At 36.8% G+C, this 19970-nt stretch overlaps 2 protein-coding genes across 5 annotated transcripts in view; both read right to left on the reverse strand.

The window, feature by feature from the left end:
* Positions 1 to 1650, reverse strand: part of LOC106099432 (whirlin) — a 47707-nt gene extending 46057 nt beyond the window's left edge. Inside the window, exons 1-2 of the mRNA XM_013277991.1 lie at positions 1451 to 1650; positions 1029 to 1156 (exon numbers count right to left, since the gene is read on the reverse strand). Of these exons, the coding sequence (XP_013133445.1) occupies positions 1029 to 1156; positions 1451 to 1650 (328 nt within the window). The remainder of the gene's footprint in view (positions 1 to 1028; positions 1157 to 1450) is intronic.
* A 1881-nt stretch (positions 1651 to 3531) lies between these two features.
* LOC106099730 (ral guanine nucleotide dissociation stimulator) lies at positions 3532 to 19615 on the reverse strand. 4 transcript variants are annotated; one of them, XM_013278363.1, is made up of 8 exons: positions 19456 to 19615; positions 17178 to 17427; positions 8287 to 8391; positions 6985 to 7136; positions 6318 to 6446; positions 6020 to 6155; positions 4493 to 5942; positions 3532 to 4067 (listed from the first exon to the last, which is right to left on the reverse strand). In XM_013278363.1, the coding sequence occupies exons 2-8, from the start codon at positions 17346 to 17348 to the stop codon at positions 3931 to 3933; spliced, it is 2280 nt and encodes a 759-aa protein (XP_013133817.1). In that variant the 5' UTR covers positions 17349 to 17427; positions 19456 to 19615; the 3' UTR covers positions 3532 to 3930. The 4 variants fall into 4 exon arrangements, with proteins under 4 accessions (XP_013133817.1, XP_013133814.1, XP_013133816.1 ...); XM_013278360.1 differs by having other exon boundaries at positions 19322 to 19615; XM_013278362.1 differs by having other exon boundaries at positions 19307 to 19615.
* Between the last annotated feature and the right edge of the window lie 355 nt (positions 19616 to 19970).

Below are 19970 nucleotides of genomic sequence, written 5' to 3' on the forward strand. Positions count from 1 at the left end.
AATATAGCAACTATTATTCCAGTTACTAAAATAAATAAATTGGGTACCAAATTACCAGTAATATTGTCATTACCGTTGTTTTCAAAATATAGATTCTGTAGTAAAATAATTAACCTAAATGCCCATTGTCTAGATAATAGTAAAATACTATAATAGTTCCATTCGTTAAATGCTAAAATCACAGCGACAGCACCCCATTAATCTAATTGGATCCTGAAGGCGACGCTTTTTTGTCCGCATGTCGACATCGATGGCGCGATTAACTAATTTCCACAGAGTCCTACTTCCTAAAATCGAAACTTGTAATAAACGAATTTCTATGGAGACGTTGCATTCAGTCCAAAGTGCGTGTTACTAAAACTGCAACATAACACGCAAACCTTTGTCACGTCATTGATGTTTATTGTATATTTCATGTCGGTTTACATTACTAAAAATTATGTACAGTCTTGTAAGGTAGACGGAAATATAGATTTGACAGTTTTGTTTGTATGAGAGAAGCTTTTACTTTAATGTAGCAGTCTTAAAAGAAAGCCCAGCCCACTTTGAACAAAAACCATTTAGGGCTACCATACACGGAATGTTCCAAACAGTCGATGCAGACAGCTAACAGATCGGTAGCTATTCAGCGGCGACAGGTGATCGCCTTGTATGGCGAATTATCACTATTAATTGCCAAACAGATCACTTGATGGTATTGAAGCCACTTGCATAGAGCAATCTAACTATAACAGCCTTTAAATTGTTCTTGTAAAACTACATCATTTCCCCAAACTGACGACTGTCTGTTTTGGGAAACTCATAGTAGGTTAGATTATCTATCATGTCGGCACCAGATACGGTTTCAAACCGCGCCAATTTACTTAATAAATGTGTATATTTTGTAGATAATGTGACGTCGGGATTACCTTTTACTGTTCTGCTATTATGAAGACCCTTTAAGACGCTCTACTGGGCTATACATATATAAGGAATGTTGTCGTTGTTACTGCTAGTAGATATTTGTAATTCTCACATTGTGTGTTAACGTGTCAAAGCGGGTATTAGTGTTAAAGGGAAACATAACTTCCGTAGCTCAGTAGGTGTGCCATAATCAGATTGCGGCACTCGTACAGCTTCGCCGTACACCTCGGCCGCTCCCACCAGCCGACTGACCCTAATCATAAATATAGGCCAACACAATAGGTTTACCTTAATCTTAGGCGACACCTTCGATTACTTGTAACCTTATCAATGAAACTCACCTTGATTCATACTTTTCTTTAATTTTTTGATCTTATCCTTAACCAAGAGCGATGTTCTGTACCCGTAAATTCTTTACAACTGTAAAGGAAAGTTCTAAGTTTAAAACTCACCTTAGGGTTGCATGTTGCGGGTACCCCCATCGCACCTCATTTGAGTGGGGGGTAAATTCACATATCAGGTGTGTGCGAAGCAGATTCAGGCTCACGTGGTGAGGCACAACACGCGACCGGCACTGGTGCGAGCGTACGGCTCCGGAACGATCAGATACACGTATGCTGTTGTTGTTGTTGTCGGCGGGCTACTGACGGCTGGAGCGCCGGGCAGGGCGCGCGGGGTGCGGGGCACAAGGGACAGGGCGCGGCTGCGCGTACTGCCGATCGCCCTCCCGCTCAATACGATGGCCATGAAAATTTCAGCCGAGCTGTCAACCGGTGGCGGCACGCAGGTCGGCCCGGCGCTCGTACCTTCGCCCACGCCGCTCCGAGCGCCCCCCACATACCACTATTTCTCATTAACCCGCCGCTACGCCACTATTAAATTGCGAATGCATTCTATATTCATATCTCAAAATACTGCTTAAGTGGTCTCCTCCCTAGAGGCTAATTATAATTTATCTCAACTTCAAGATTTAAGATCTTGAGCGCATTTATTTAACGAGAATTTAAGGATGCAGGTTTCTTTTTACTTGCTCTCTTAAAAATCATCAAAATACAGATGTGTCATGTGCTATGAATACTGTAAAAAGCGACTATTTATCATAACAATAACAAACAACAATCTAAGTGCAAGTTGTAGCCATCCTAGATAGCCTTTGAATTTGGATTTATCACTTGGCAGGCATCCATCCCAGTTGTGTGTACTGAAGTACTGAACTACCATGACGCTTTATGTGGTTATAAGTATTGTTTATGATCTATTCAAGATTGACGGTCTAAACATACTAGAGGGCGCTGATACTCAACGACTTACGTTTTGGTTCGTTATAACCCGTCTTATGTTGAAAGTGCAGTTTAACCCAAGGTTTCCAATCAAACAAAAAACTTAAATATTATTGAGTTTTATTTCACAACTAAAACATGTTATTTATTCGACACTGGTGGAAAACTATAAAATTACACGGCTAAAGTACATTTATTTACAAATAAAGAGTAGAGAGTATAAATACCGAAAAAAATACATTTAAAAAAATTACATACAACATTAAGGCATAATAATGTACAAGCCTATGTGGAATGGTATTTTACATAAACCGGTGCCTAACATACAGACCTAAAATGTACAATATTAACACAATGAGTATAACACTACACTTATAGGCACATTGTTTCCTGAATCGTGAGAGTACTTCGTAAGTTAATACTTTAGAAAACAATTAGTAACAAGTAACAGATACCAACAGTTAATTTCCTAGATATAATAATACCAGTGAGTTATCAAAGTGTCGTGTCTTGTAATTTATTAAAATCAGTCTAACGAGAAGTTTTTAAATAAAAATTAAATATAACTCAATAAGCTTATACATTACAAAGTTGATTGATAGAAGTAAATTGTACATTAAATAAATACAATAACAGATCCGATTAACTACATAATAAAAGAGTTTATATATTGATAAATACTAGGCACCCATATTAGCTATAATATTGACCTAGGTACAACTGTTCGTAGGTAAAAGTATATATTTAAATTCCCGCTATATTAATACCTTATATATTAAGCACCTATGTACGTTACAAAATTTCAAGATACTTTTATAGAACCTCGTAGACACCTCGAAAGATCATTTAAGAAATTCGGTTTACTTTTTTTTAGTTTTAAAGCTTTAAACATTCAGATTACAAACACGAGACAGCACCTTCCTAGGACATAGTTATATCGCCTTTGGCTACGTTAATTACTCTCTTAACCATATGAGATTCATTTCATATACATTTTCACATTCAATATATACAGACAGTTCATTAAACATTTAATAATCGAATATCACACCATAGGTAATATTTTAATATTTTAAAGGTGGTACGTTTTAATATACAACGCGATTCTACGCAATAATAATGCACTAATTAGAACACAATTGTTTTATAAGGGTGTTGACTGACTAACGATATTTATATAAAGCCACACACACGTTTGAATAAAACTGAGCAGTCGAATTGTTAAGCTTAAATTATCAGAACTGTGCGTATGCAGGCTCAATAATTACACAACAAGCATTAATGATAGTCTTTACGCACGGAAATTTACGTGTGTATGTTACGGAATAAATGTTCGTCGTGTAACGTTACGTCGGTCAGTACGCACCCTTATAGTGCACAGTATGGATTTTTTCATCTCTCACATTCTCTCGGAAAAAATAGAGACAACATGTGTTAAGGTTTCAATCGTCGAAATCCAAATAGTACTCATTTAGGTTTTTCACACACAAATCGAAACCTGTATACATATTATGTAAAATTCTAGAAATTTGTTGTTTTCAATATTCCATAACTTTTAAAGATCACTATTTCATAGTTTATTGTTCATTGTTTGAGAGACATAGATGAGCTGTGAATCACTTATTACTTATTGCATCTCTTTATTAAAAACAAACATTTATGAATGCATTCATGTTTCGGGCGAATGAAATAGACTAGTATTATGAAGTGTTGTAAAATATTTCTTACAAATTTAGATAATTTGTATTCAAGTTCGTTTGTTTTTTGGTTTTCCGTTTGCCACAGGTTCTGTTAGCTGCGACTTGCGCGGCCGCAGTATGAAGTTGAGGTTATATGCAGTGTTCACTGCGTAGTATACATTCGCATTGGCCGGGAGCACCATTTCTGAAACAAATATTTATTTGGTTAGAATAGGTAAAATATCTTAAGTCATAGAACTTGGATCAAAACCCAAGCAGGAATCAAACTTTGAAAGTACGACACTTTTTAATTACACACTTAGGTTTAGAATGTTTATCTAAACCTAATTGTAATATTAGAGCAAAGATGTGCATTTTTGTATGTATTGATATAACTCAAAAACTACTGGGCCGATTTCAAAAATTCTTTCACCATTAAAAAACTATTTTATCAATGAGTAACATAGGCATATTTTATTATTATTTTAATTTTACGCGGACGAAGTCGCGAGCAACAGCTATAGTGAATAATGAATAAGAATTAATTACCTTACACTCACAACTCATTTATGAAAATAAATATTATCTTTGTAAAACATAAAATTTAGGACAAATAATTTATTAACCAACCTCGATCAGGTAGGACCTGTGCGAGCGTGTAGGCGTCGGGGTCGCCGTCGAGGTTCAGTTTTAGCATGGCGTTGCGGATGACCTGCGGCGTGCGCTCATTGTTGCTCAACATTATCGACTTGTACAGCACCACGCCCTCCGTCTCCACGCAATCAGATTCATACGTCACACGGATTATGTAGAAATCTGGACCGTTTCGTGTATTCGCATATGCCGGACTGATTGCAGGAACTTTCCCGTTCGGCGGCTTCTGGCCACTGTTCGCGCTCGATAATGACACATCTAAAGAGGGCAGGGAGGAGGAGGAGGAACCATGCGACAGTCTGGTGGGCGACGTCCGCCTCTCCAGGCTGTCCCGCTTCCAGGCGTTGGTGACGCCGTCCGTCTCGCAGTAAAATTGCGAACTGTTACTAGAACTCGTGCTAGCGATGGAATCATTTTTCCTATGACACTGGTTGTTATTGTCGGCGATCTTTCTCGGCCTCCTCTCTTTGGGTGGGTTCGTGGGCGGTTCTATTTGACAGGAGAGCTGGTACGCCTCGCGATCGTCAAGAATTATGACGGAATCGAACCATCTGTCGAACATCGCGTCCGATGGTAAATGGTAAGCGTTTGCGGCACCCTGTAATAACTTTATTTGCGCCAGCACCTCAAATTCTTTTCGTCGTTTGTCGAAATTTATCAAGCCGTCCGCCACCGTATCGGGGATAGCGGTATCGATCATAGTGAGATCGGTTAGAAATGTTCCTAGATAAGGAATAGTGCCGTGGCTGACGCCGGGCGAGCCGCGCTCGTGCAGCAGCTTCTGCAGCTGGCGATCGTTTTCACCGACCGTGTCCGCAAACTTAGCGGTGCCCTCGCGCATCAGAAGTTCCCTCTGAGCCCATCGGTTGTTATCCTCGCTAAAAATTCTCGCCAACTCCTCAAACAGCTCCGATTTTTCTTTCGGAAGCAGCGCCCACGTCTTCCTCAATCTATACACCGCGTTGCTCTGTAATCCGGAGATGATCGCTTTCAACGAAGAAAAGTTTTTAAGCACTCTTAATTCCCGCGCGATATCGAACCACGCGGAAAGTATCTCGGCTCGGTCGGCCGGCCTCAAGTTCGGCTCCACTAGAATGGTCGATATAACTCTAAACGATACTGCATTAAACTGATTGACGGTGGCTAAAACGGTGGCGGCGTCGTGCGATCGATCCTTGTCCCTCCTCGACCATATGGCACCGAGACACTGATGCGGGACCAGCTTCTTGAACAGCTCCATGTCCATTCGTGTGAGTTGTTCTGCGAAGTGCGTGTGCGGCACGTGCGGCAGGCGGTAGGTGCTGGTGTGGTGCGCCGGCAGCCGCATGCCGGGCGCCAGGCACACGCCGCCCCCGCCGCCCGCGCCCCCGCCCCCGCCCCCGCCACCATTGCGCTCTGCACTGAACACAGCTAGCTTCTGTAATACCTGCAAAATTTACTTACGTTTATAATACTATACTAAACTATAGAGATTTTATGTAAGGGTGCAAATGAGAAAAGAACCTTCAAATGTAGCTCCGAGCCAGGCAAGTGAAGCTGAGTGAAGGCGAGTAGCTGCTGCAGTGCGGGGTGGTGCGGAGGTTGTCGAAAGTCCTCCGGGTAGGTGTCCAACCATACGTGGAGACATGCCACCAGAGTCCTAACAACGAAATTAGATTATTACAAGACGGAACTTGTGAAGGTCATGAAAATGTTCGATTTCCATGCGCGAGGTTATTGAGAAAAGGCTTAAACATTTGATACAATATAAAATGAAGCAGTAGCAAAAAGAGTAGAGGTATATGGTGTGTTGGGTAGTTACTTTCGATGTTGGTGTGAGTGGTCTGCGCCGGGCACGGCGGGGGCGTGTGAGGGCAGCGTGTCCTCCGCTGCGAGCGTCTCATAGCGCCGCACCAGCAGATCCAGCACGCGGCTGCATTCCGCAAATGAACTGAAAACATTATAGCACTTCGATTAGATTTTATAATTAAAACATGAAGAGCACTCCTAAGGGATTGATGATGAAACATTAAGGTAGAAGTCAATTAATTTTCAATTATATATTTGCTTGTCCCTGACAATAAGATTTCAAATAAAGTTATGCTTTGTGCAATATAACAAAAGACATTTAACTTACACTTACGTTTTTTATTTGCTCCAGTGGCCATATGATTAAATCATTGGTTTGATAAGATATATTTTATACTCAAAATCTTATTTCAAACATAATAAAATTCGAAAACCAAGGATACTCTAAAAAGAAAGAATACTTTATGATTATTTTATTTAATAATTCTATGTTAAGGTGCTCATATTTCTTTGATTTAGTATTACATACAGGGTCTAGGTTTAGATTTGGAGTGACTCCTATCAACGCTAGCACGTTCGCATGCACGCGTAGATGTATAATTGAGGAAGAGGCAAAAAACATGCCAGGAGTATGTCAAATAGAAATCTGTCTACCCCTAGGGAAGTTTTGTTATATTTACCGGTAAGTAGCAAGGAATACGTTGACGTATGTGGACTCTAGCTCGCCGTCATCGGTGGCCAGCGCCTCCACCAGCCGCTCGACGGTGCCAGCCTTCACGAAGCGCACTCGCACCGTCTCCCACTCCAAGTGAGAGATCTCGTCATCTGACTCCTGGAAGTTAAGTGTTGAACAAACGTTAGCCGATATATTGATTGTTGCATTGTTGATGGCAATTTGTGTTCAGCTGCAATTGTTCCTAATGAAAACAGACGGGATGAGCAATTTAGTAATTTAACATTCCATTGATGATAGACGTCTCATCGAAGTTTGTGTCGTACTAGTTCCTTGTTTAGTTTTTTTTAAAACACTTACACACAATAATTGTTAATCTATGTTTTGTAAGGTTTTGAATATCGCTGTTTCTTTAGTTAGCATTACACAAAGAAAATAACTCATCCACTGGTACTAAAATTAAATCTTAAGATTGAATAATTTTTATTAGGAAACATACAACTAAGTACAAAGTTAACTAAAATAAATTATTTCTGAATAACTGTATAATATAACCACGGCTTGGGAATACGGCGCAAGATAATATTAAAAATAACAAACAGTTGACATTGCAAGTACAAATTATTTTTGATCATGAATCATACATAGGTAATGACGTAACTAACCGAGATAATGTGTATAGTACTATGAAGTAACCACAAATGACTCTTAATAAATATAAATTTATGCAAAAAATATGTTACGCATAAAATGTTACTGTTTTTCTTAGAATACATTACTAACAATAATCTGCTCCACTGCACTACAATCGACGTAATAGTCAATTTTAAAAAGAGTAATGGATTAGAATATTGAAATTGATAAAAAAAAAACATTTTAGGGCACGCGCATACGTTTTACTAAACAATCGCACAACTGTTTAGTGGCGCTTTGATTCCTATGAGCTTATATGGAGGTGCGCACACTACTCGATTTTTAGTTCTGCAACTAAACAGTTGAATTGACGGCGAAGCAATCGCACAACAGTTGTTCGATAGTTTAGTCAAAGGTGTCAATTTTATTTTATGACATACTAAGTATCGCACGCGGCTCCGCCTGCGTTAAATAAAAAAAAAACAAAAGTGAGTGGCTTATTTGTTTTTCCAGACTATCCTCTACATTTATGCCAATACATCGGGATCCATTCAGTCGTTTAGGCTACAAACTCTGACAAACATCTATCCATCCATCTAAATTTAGCATTTATAATATTAAGTATGATGTTCTGAATATTAAAATTATTTCGTAATGTATAAAAATGCACACTTACACTAGAAGCGCTCCTCGTGGGTCGATGGTAGCGAACCTTCTTCAGATAGACGGTGTAAATCGCGCCGTCCACACGCTCCTCGCCCCACAACCGCCATGTCGGCTGCTGGAACATAGTACAAAATCCTTAATGCATCTAAACAGTATACAATACTAAACATACTTTTCAGATAAAAATTAAAATACCATGTTCAGGATCATTATAAAATAACACAGACTGTAATAAAAACTTAAAAATAAAAAACACTTAAATATGAATGTTCTGTACTATAAAACAGTGTTCATCTTTGTGTCCTGTGGCGATGTATGTAAACTATACTGTACTGCAATACTATCAGAGGAATATAATTACACAAAGCACTATATACATTGACTTCATGCAACATATACCACTTCCTATTGTTGCTATTTTAATACTGCAAGATCAATAATGTTATAAAAACAACTATAGAAGTTAAGTAACGCAAATAGATTGAAAGTATAAGAGACGCCCAGGACGGGCCATCGATTAAATCAATGACGTACAAAATATCGAGCGTCGGTGGCTCAGTGGTTTAAGCACTTGACTTGTAATCTACAGTTCTTGGGTTCGAATCCCGCCGTGTACCAATGTGATTTTCGATTTTTCGAATTTTCATATTTACATAAGTTACCCGACGTTCTTACGGTGAATGACATCGTGATGCAACCTTCACATATCGGCGAGGAAATTCAAAGATATGTGTGAAGTCAACCAACCCGCACTTGGCCAGCGTGGTTGACTATGGCCTAGTCACCCTTACTTAGGGTAGGCTCCGAGCCCCTCGGTGGGGACGTATAGTGAGCTGGTGATGATGATGATGATGTACAAAATATGCGCGTAAGCGAAAAGTATATATCAAGACTATGCTAGAGCTAAAAAAAATTACGTCTGTTTGTCTTTCCTTTTCACTGATTTATAAAAATATTAGCAATAAATTAAACCATATCTAAATCGCTGCAAGTCCAACAAAAAAGTATAAAATCTGAAATGTAGTAACATCAATTAATGTATTGCTCACAGTGCAACCGTACATATGTATAACACACAATAACAAAATTTCTAGAAAAATACTCCGGATAGCAACAAAATCAACCTACGCCGCGCGATGTAGCTATTAAAATAGTTTAAATGTTTAACAAACGCATTTTATTTGCAGAAATGGTTTAAAGAACAATGTAATAGTCCATATCAACAAATATCATAAAAACGCATTTTCTAAAGATAAGAATGTTAGTAAAAATTGTGACCAATTTCTAATATTATACTTTCAATTTCGTTTTTCTTTTAGTAGATCACGGATAAATATCCAAAACATCAAAGGAAAATAATCTTAGAAAATGGTGGAGAGTTTATTTATGAAAATTGATTCAAGGTAAAATTGATAAGCATATGATTCTCTTACAAATTCGTCATCGATTGCATCTGCAAAATGTACGGACTGGGCTTTGCTGACGCCGCATATTCTCCACATGGCCACTGGCCCATATTGTGTGACGTCACGTGAGTCCAGCTGAGCGCCGCATCACGAACACTTTCACTGCTGCGTTACCATATCAAGTCGATATATCACACAAATCCGATACCAATTGGCTTAATCGAGATCAAAACGAATCACTAACGAGCACGAGAGACGCGCGAACGTGCGTGACGACGGTGAAATCAGACGCGACACACTTGTAAACGCAGCTATCCGCTAACCGGCACCACTGATATCCCAACACAGCGATTACGCGATTTTGATTCCGATTATTAGATGCAATATACAGCAAATCGATTATTAGATTTACAAAACACAGTGACAGTGACAACAACAGCTTGAAATGAGTTAACCGGTAGCTCTCCTATGTGTGTGTCTAATAACTTCCTCAAATACGTAACACTATGTAAAAATCTTCTTTATGACATCACAAATTTGCATGTTATCGAAAAGAATTTTCATTAATAAATTAACTACACAATACATCGCCGATTGCAACAAACCGTTTATCAACGTAAACACGACACTAATGAACGTAACGAGTACTTTTAAGTGGGTTTGTTTAAATTAATTTACTATATTCAACGAGGATAATACTTAATATGGGAATAGAGACGCGGTTGTAGAGGCGTGGACGCAATACGACTGTTCTCTCGCGGAGAGATCGCGTGAAAAACTGCGATAGAACACGTCAGAGACGCGAAGTGCCGCGGAATTACCACAAGAATACCGACAGATACGTACACACACCAGGTGAAGTGATCAATTAAGCATGATACACACGTGTTTATAGATTAAATTAGAATGTATATTCAAATAACAGTTACAAAAAACAAAATAAGCTTTCACTGGAGTAATCAGAGAGTTATTATCATAAAAGTTTCTACAAGTTTGAGTTACCAAAATAATCAAAGACCCCGGATAGAAATTTTTACAAATCGTAAATGAATTTTATGTCGATATTTGAATAATGAAAAAAATATTAAAACATTACTTATAAGCAAACAAAACTTTAACATTGAACGTTGCGATGGTTGTAACCGTCATGTTTTACTTTATAAAATGGTCGCATTGCAGAAATATAAATGGTAGACGAATAATAAGGAATATAAAAGTGGCCACAATTTGTTACAGCTGGAATAACACAAATAAAAAGGTTGTGCAAGACGTAGTTGGTTCAACGACGCGTCCGGAGCCGCCAGGGCGCCCCGTGACCTCTGTTAACCTTTCACAATCGTAGGGTTGCCATTAACGAAATCACAGACCCTAAGTAACGAGCATTTAGATACAGTTTATGCGTTCTATTAATAAATTATAACTAAATATGACGTAGTGTTCAAAAGGTTAGTCGCTCGACATAATTACGCATATTCAATCTAATTATAATTCGATACAATACCAGCTCTACTAAAGGTATTAGCGGCATGGAATAAAGGAGACTAAGGAATTACAAGATTTAAGTACTAATTTTAGTACCTAACTCTTCCTTTTATAAGACCAAAGTAACCTTCTTAAAACAATTTAAGCCTTAGCATTTTTAAAATGTAAAATGAAAGTTAAACGACGAAAATATATAAAAAGAGCTAGATTTAGAACAGTGAGTTTTTTATCGTAACATACGCGACGTTCTCCCATGTTTTGTTGTGTTTTGTTTGTGACCCGGCTTTCATTTAATTGACTGTGACTGCTTGTGCTACTGATCTTGGCGTTAAATTACACTTCGATTGTGTTTTCGCAACAATGCCAAGAAAAAGGTTGCAAACTGCTTCATAACGCCGAAAGTTGGACAAGACAAATATTGAAAAACGTGGCTTAAGTTAGATTGATAGGACTGTAATAGTAAAACATACATAAATTTAAACGTTAACAACAAATACCAATAGCCTAAGAATTATGCTTTTAACAATATTTTACTGCAAACAATGTTATATAAGTAAAAAGTAATTTTAACCTACAGTTAACATAACTAAAATATTTCCTCTTCCGGTTACTGTCATAGGGGTATATTATGTGTATGACATTATGTAAATATAAATCGTCTTTGTGTGAAACACGTTATTGACATTACAATATGTACCTATTTATTAAAAAAAAATGTAATGGTGTAAAAGTGCAATAATAAAAAACTAATTAAGTTGTATTAATAGTTTCACAAATTCTTCTGCTTTAAAAGTAAACAACATTTCAATTTCAGTTTAAATTTCAGGAGATTAAACTATTATATCGACATGAAAGCTTTCAGAACAAGTGTAGACATAGTAAACATAGTGGAACATTTTACCGATACCTTGTATCGATCGAGACGTGCAACGGTATCGCGGAGTTCTAAAAATAACTAAAGAGAAAATTATCCCTGTCCTTCAACTATCTGACTCCTTATTAAGACAGGAAAGTAAATCTTTTACAGAAATTTGTTAGGGATATCAAGAAATTTATGAAATGTTGGTAGTAAAATATATCCTTATTTATACTTTTTGTACCAATATTACAATCCTTCTAGTAGATTTACACATTTAGTAACTATAAAGTGGAGGTTTATTAAATGTGTTTACATATCCTAATAGCAGTAAATACCCCGGTTAGACTAGTCTGTAAATAAAATATTTCTAGGCAAAATGCGAGGTGTCCATTACAACTTGGACATCATTAAATTACTTTTATTTTATGTATGTTCTGCCTTTTCATACACATGAGAAAAACAATTCAAAATCCGAATTCTTGCTTCTTATAGAATTAGTTGAAAAATGAAAGCATTTCACGTTATAGATTTCTTTCAGTAACTAACAGTTTAAGCCATAATTACAGACGCTATATGTGATGTTGTTAGTAAAAGCAGGAGTTTGTAGGGTGCAATTTGTACCAGCCCCGACATAAAGACATCGCTCCCCATACCATTAAAATTAATAATGGTACTTGTGACAAAAATATAACGACTTTCTCGTAAGGCGAAAAAGTTGTTCTTTTTTTCCCGTCCAAAATGACTGATTTCATAATGAATTGGGGCCTTAAAAATTGTTAACGATTATAAATTGTAAAGTCCTCTAAAGAGTAGGCCCTAGAACGGACCGTCACCATCGAGTTTGTCGATTTTTGTTTTAATTGACTGATGATAATCCTTTCACATTCTCGACTGAAAATCTTTATGGTCATAAAGTATAAACGTAATTTGAGCAGAAGTTAATATGTCGCAGGGTAGGGAGTCCGTTGGCGTGCACGGCGCGTGACGGACGCGCTCCGGCGCAGCGCCCTACGCAATGATCACTCCGGAAGTACTACCAGCAATTGACCAATACAACTATGTCAAGTAGATGTATTTATAGACCTAACAAACTATACAACAAAGGAAGTGTTAATATGTTAATCGGCGGGTGCTTATGTTTGACGCGAAACTCATTCATTAACTAGCGACCAAACATTATCCCATACAACGATACGTCAGGGGAAACTTTAAAGTTGCTCCCAATTCTGAAAAATTCAAGGAGAGACGTTTACTTTGGTACAGCCACGTTCACAGGCGACACAAGGATCACATCAAATTGGCAATAAACATACCCACGACAACACGAAATAGCAGAAAACCATCGACCAATCAGATGACGACAATTCAAAAGGGTCTGAAAGTAATCCACCTCGACGATAAAGCCTCTGAGAATCATGGTGTCTGGTAAATTAGGACAAGGAAGGATTACCCCAAATAATTGGGCATAAGTATATATAGAGGAAGAATATTGTGAACGAGCACTAACAGTTACACATACAAAGATATTCACCATGGTATTTTAAGGTGATCATGAAGGACCTACATTTTTTTTATTTTAGCTTACGTAATAAAGTTAATTTTATTCTATTAATTTTCGCATTGTACGATTTGTAGCTGCTTCCTCAGCTGATAACTCCTGAGAAACGTATTGTTTCATTGTGCTAAGATTTTAAATCATTTACATAATAATTTGATAATTTAAATAATCGCAGATAGGAGCACCCAGCTCTACGACTGTGACGATTGTAATATTAAAGTATAAGAAGTTTACATAAAGTTATAAGTAGACATTGTGGCTCTAAAACGAAAGAAATAATGTTTCAATCATTAGCATTTAGTTGCTTCTTCTGATGTGTTAAAAAAGCGATTTATAATACCACGGTAAAAGTTGCAAGTGCCGCGCTTAGAAAGCTAGAAAACGTACCCGTTTTAATATGTATGGGAGGTAGTCTATCTGCTTCCTAGAGAAATCTTTTACATCACATTATTATACTACTGTGCGACAAGATGCATCTCAAAGATATTTTGGCACATAGAGAGAAAAAAAAATGGAACGGTTGAAAAACGCCGATATTGTTAGTGTCCTATTGTAAAAAGCAATCTGCGAAAATTGACTTCTCTGCCAAAAAATATACAATGAAGAATATTTTACCTAGTAACTTAGGAGGCGATTGATACCAAAATGAAAACTTCAAAAAAATCCGAAACAAGAGGTTTCGCTGCTATGTGGGCTAATTTTGCTACCTAATATATCCAACTTGCCGTTTTCAAATTAACAGTTCTCATTTGCATTTTTATTAATGTTTGACAAGATTATAGTTTAACGCTATCAAAACTAGTGAGAAAGTGGATGTGGTTCGGGTTCGTCGCCCCCGATACCTCTGCAGGCAGCAGCAATCAATACTAAAAGTCTAGAAACATAGTCGGTCTCGATTGCCACTTAGTCAATCGTGAACCTCATTCATCTGAGTTATTAGTTCACAGTTCCACCTTAGAGTTTTAATCAACACTTAATACATTCCTAATATTCGTCGGAGCGTTTAATTGGCGTTCCAATTACAGGTATGATATACATAAATAACGTATTAAATTGCATTAATACAATGTCATATTCACGTGTTATTATACGACCGACAGTCTTACGTCCGCTGTTAAAAAACAATGATTGTTTATATTTGAAATCGAATCCTTATGAATTTTATATTTGCATCTACAAAATGCTAGAAAACATGTTTCTTTTCTCCTATAACATTGTTTCTATCGCACTGTCGCACAGCACATGCGGTTTGGTTATTGTTTATATCACTATAGTGGATTTAGGAATATAATTTGTAAATTTTGACGATCTTTTGTTTCCGTTACATGTTCTATAATGACTATACCACGTATAATAATTTAGTACATGGTTTAAACACACAATTGGTATTAGTAACACGGTCTGAAACTAACGCGAGACAAAGGCCACCAGTGCGGCAGCGACCACCGCAATTAGTAAGTTAGACACTGCTGATTCACTCAATACACGACTCGAATTGCAACGTTAAATCATTCAAATCGATGGAAAATTTAAAAACAAATCATCGATGCCCATACGACTATTGTTAATTGGGATGTAAATAAACTAGGTTTAGGTAATATCAGTACATCAGAAAACAATATCTCTGTATAAATAAATTGTAATGGAAACTGCATCAGTGCACTAACACGATCGGAGCTAGTGACTTATTAAAACTGTAACTGTTACTTTTTAAATTAATTATATATTTATGGTAAAAGACATAAATTACATAAACTAAAGATTCTCCGTCTTTCGTCTCCGCTTTTAGAAAGCAACCTTAATGTTATATAAAACTGTTATTGGTGATTACATGAAAACGACGCGGTTTTCCATTACATCTACTCGTTATTTTGGCAATGACATACGAGAATATTTTAGAATCCACGATTATCATATACAAGTTTCCGAATGAAATTGCATGAAAGTACATAGTTAACAATATTGTATGCCAGGGTCGGGTCGATAGTACTAACAAACAAGCAACAATGGCCTCCGCACCGCAGAAGACACGTCAAACTATGAATCACCAACACACCATAAAATTCATGTTGGGATTACATTCCTTTTCTTATTAGGCCAGTTATCGGAAAGCAGTTATATTTCGATGACTATTTTTCAATATAAACACTAAGTTCATTCGTCATCATTATTACATTCTGCAATTTAATTCATTATGACAAAGAGAATTAACCTATGTCATAAAATAAATGAAAGAACTCTTTTATTACTTTGACAAAGATTTGAAAATTAAAAATACATGAGACACTTTGGCGAGACAGAATGAGAACTGTGTCAAAAGTCTTCATCGGTATACAGGGCGTCCTATTTCCGCTTCCCGCGGATGCAGCCACGTTGTTGATGCAAATGTCTACGAAACATAAATATCTCCACCACACTTCTTTGAAATGTTAATATCTCTAACTTTACTTGAAATATGCATTAATCAAAATGCTTTTACATTGAAATTTATAATGTTTTTCTCCCATTTTAATAAAGTTTTCTTCCGTCGATTTCGATTATTCTACATAATCCAAAAATGAAATATTACGGTTAGTCCTAGATTTTTATAATCAAAATTTAAAAAAGTCATAGTACGCAATTTGGTCTCTAGTAATACAAAAAAATAGAACATTTTCATTTCAACCCAAAGCTAGAGGTCCATAAATGGAAGAGTCATACTGGCTAATAAATTACGTCACAAGACTGAGTTAAAATAAAAACATATCAACTATTGCTTGTTTAAACGTTAAGTATACAGAAAATTAGATATTTAATGTTTCGAAACATTTGTTACATAGAGGCGGAAACCAAAGATGGATGTAACTGCATAACAGCAGTACGCACATCATTCGAAGGAATGTTGACGCGCTCTGAATTCGGAACTGCGGCGCTGTCGCAACACACATGACATGCATACAACACGACAAAACTACCATAACACATTCCATTAGTGTTTACGACGTGCTATATTATGTAGGTTAATCTGAAATAAGCAACAATAAGGCGTTAAAAATAAATGTTAGCTAACGAAACGAATTCTTACTCAAAGGCAGCATCTTCTTAGGTTCATCTAAAACTTACCAAATTCAAGACTAATTTCAAGTTTCCAGTTCTATTTAAATTTTTGACTATTATCATTTACTTTTCAATGATTCAATGTTTATTTTAAAAATCTTACTTGTCCGTGATAATGAGAATTCGATTTAGTCATCGATCCATCAAAAACGGAAGTCGACAATTTCAACGCTATAGATATACTTATGTGTAAATAAAATGTAACAATATACATATCGTAATCTGAATTCCATTTCGATAAGATATAGGTTTTATATACAAACAACGAGTGATGATTGACTTTGTTCGCATATTTTAAGGGTGTATATCTTTTGATATTTTACGTTAAGAGATGTTTTTAACAGTCTTCAAAAAGGAGAATGTTCTAACTTTTATCAGTTTAGTATCGAGTCCAGTAACCACTGGTGTAAATATAAAAGTTTCGGTTTGTTGAAATAGGTTGTACAATTCCATAGATTCTACGGTCTTCTCAGGTTGTCAAGTCCAAGACCTCCACTAACCTTGACATACCATCGCGTCTGCGACTTGCGGTGCCTAGTGCGAGCACGGTCGACGCTGCGAGACTCCTCGCGCGCCGGCGAGCACAGCGCGTGGCACCTAGCCGCCAGGGCCTTGGTCCTCTCCGCCAGCGAGTGCCGGAGCTCGCCCCCTGCGCAACCCCGCACCAGCATACCTCATCCACACCACACCTCTTTACACAACACTTTCTTATATCCCACCAAATCATTCATGTCTAATAAGCTCCACTAGCTATAATAAAATGGGTCTCTTTATCCGGTAATAGTCAATGCCATGTTCAATGTTGTTAAATCTCCAAATAGAATAACAATAAAGTTTTCATGTCCATTCAATCAGTGCTGTGTCATCAAATGATGATGTCACTGTGGGCAACGTTCTAATTAATTTCATTACCGACCCGAAGTCAATTAGTCAGGGTCTGGGTCAAAGAATCAGATTAAAGGTAAAGTTATAACTATTAGAATATAATAACAGCACAGTACAGGATGACAGTATATTAGCAGACTAACGAAAACTAAACAAGAAAAACTGTTAATGGCTTTAACTGTTGTTCGATTGTTTCGCCGCCAATTCAACTGTTTAGTTGCACATCTAAAAATCGAATAGTGTGCGCACCTCCATATAAGGTCATAGGAATTAAAGCAAGATTAAACAGTTCTGTAATAGTTTAATTTGAGGTGTGGGCATGTTGTTAATTTCAAATATACTTTAAAGTAAACATCGTAAAACTTTCTATCCCCTTTTGAACCTGTAATCAACGTAAGCCCAATGATACAGACACCGATATTCAACAATAAGAGGGATATCCTCATTGGGAAACAGTGACATAGTTTTATACGAATGTGTGAACGTCCGACATAAGAACAGGGGCCAAAATATCTGTCTTTAGAAAAGTGTACGTAGAATGTCATAATATCGTACCTCGATAAAGTTTTTTCTACTTATGAATCAAACCGTTTGAAAACATTACTTTAAATAAAAACTAACCAGAGAACAATTTGTTATCATAATATCCCTTCACTCAGGAGAAGATATTATAAATGGTTAAACATACCATTGTAGAAACCAATGTGCTTTTAAATATATGTTACTTGGGTTTAAAAATTGGAAATCCGTACTAATCTATACTTCTATACTAATATTATTAAGAGGAAAGACTCCGATTTTTGGATTTTTGTATTTGAAATAACTCAAAAACTACTGGTCCGATTTCAAAAATTCTTTCACCATTAAAAGCTACGTTATCTGTGTGTGACATAGGCATAATTTCACTCAGACCAAGTCGCGAGCAACAATAGCTAATCATTTATATAATAAAAATTACGCGGTACAAGTACCCTAGTATTGTTATTGCAAATGGCGATGACGATAAAAGAATGCATTAAAAAAGATATCAAAAACCCAAAGGAAATACCAAATGGTATCTAATAGCGATATTCGAAGATTACAAAAATAATAACGCTTTATCTCTTTTACTTATAGTGAAACATGTGGCTTTCGAACCTTTTTTTTTTAAAAAAAAAAAGGGCGACAGGTGGCATGCCGTACCTGACAATTCATTTTAACAAACTGTTCAAAAAGGTGGCTCCGTGCTACAGACCAACTTGTATACGATAATATTGACGAAGACATTTTATAATTTGCAATCATTTTCACAGAACAAATGGCGAAAGATAATCTTAAAACAGGTTAATGAATGTCTAAACTGAAGGTATTAGCGATGAGCAACTAAAATATCGAATTGAGTGAATATTGTTTATGTTTTATATACTAACCTTAAGACTGATAACCCAAAGAGGATTGTCTTTAGGTTATCAACCTTTACCTCCGATAATTTGAGAGTCTAGGTGCTGTCTTTTACATCAATATAATAGAACAACCTTCTGTTTTAGAATAGCTCTTGAATGTGCTCAAAATAATATACCAATAAGAATATTACGATACGAATAGATATTAGAATATCATAGTTAGGAAACTTAATAACGATTTTATAACCGATCAAGTAATTAGTAATGACAAAAATAACGCAAACTTATTACCACCATTGTATACTATAAATTAAACCTGGCATTGACTACATCCTGTGATAGTTGGACCCTAATTAATGTACCTGACATTTAATTACCATGCAAAATAACTTGTTAACGATAAACACGACAAAAATTAAAACTGTTATTGTTTATGACCACTGTTCACTAAACTACTGTTTAACACATTTAGTTTTTAAACATAAACTTTCAAAAAAAATAGTAATCATACACAAAATGCAAAAAAAGGCAGCGATGTATTCTTGTATGGCAAATGAGTGATACAAAATGCCCTTCCGCGACTGGTGTCGTCGTGTGACTGACTGAGACGGCAGCTTGAGTACGCGAGCGTCACGAGAGTCGAGCTGAACGTATACGCGAGACAAGAGCAGGGGCAATACGCATGCGCGGGAACGATCTCGGCTTTTCCGAATCGTTTCGTCGTTCTGATGTCATTGTACTTACTACCGTAGGGTTTATGACGTCTCCTTGTAGAGCCGGCCTAAGCAAGTTAACTCTTGATTTATTAACTCCGCAAGCGTTAACAGGTTTCGACGTTAAAAGTCCTAAACTTACAACACGCTGTAGGTTTCATATTTGCACGCTATTATACTTAGAAGGTAAATAAATTGGAAAAAATGCCAAACGAGAAAGGGACAAAAACGACAAGCCAATAGCGACAAAGAAACAAGGTTGCCATGGTTACTTAAATTCCCAGCAAATGGCAAGGAACTGCGTTGTTATTTA

This window comes from Papilio polytes, unplaced genomic scaffold (genome assembly GCF_000836215.1).
Source record: "Papilio polytes unplaced genomic scaffold, Ppol_1.0 DF824102.1, whole genome shotgun sequence".
Classification (NCBI taxonomy): Eukaryota; Metazoa; Arthropoda; class Insecta; order Lepidoptera; family Papilionidae; genus Papilio; species Papilio polytes.

Coding starts and splice junctions, on each gene's coding strand:
- LOC106099730 (XM_013278363.1), bottom strand. CDS start 17,348: ATGCTGGTGCGGGGTTGCGCAGGGGGCGAGCTCCGGCACTCGCTGGCG. Junction 5,943..6,019: donor GCTCGGAGCTACATTTGAAG/GTTCTTTTCTCA, acceptor TAAATTTTGCAG/GTATTACAGAAGCTAGCTGT. Junction 4,068..4,492: donor ACAGGTCCTACCTGATCGAG/GTTGGTTAATAA, acceptor TATTTGTTTCAG/AAATGGTGCTCCCGGCCAAT.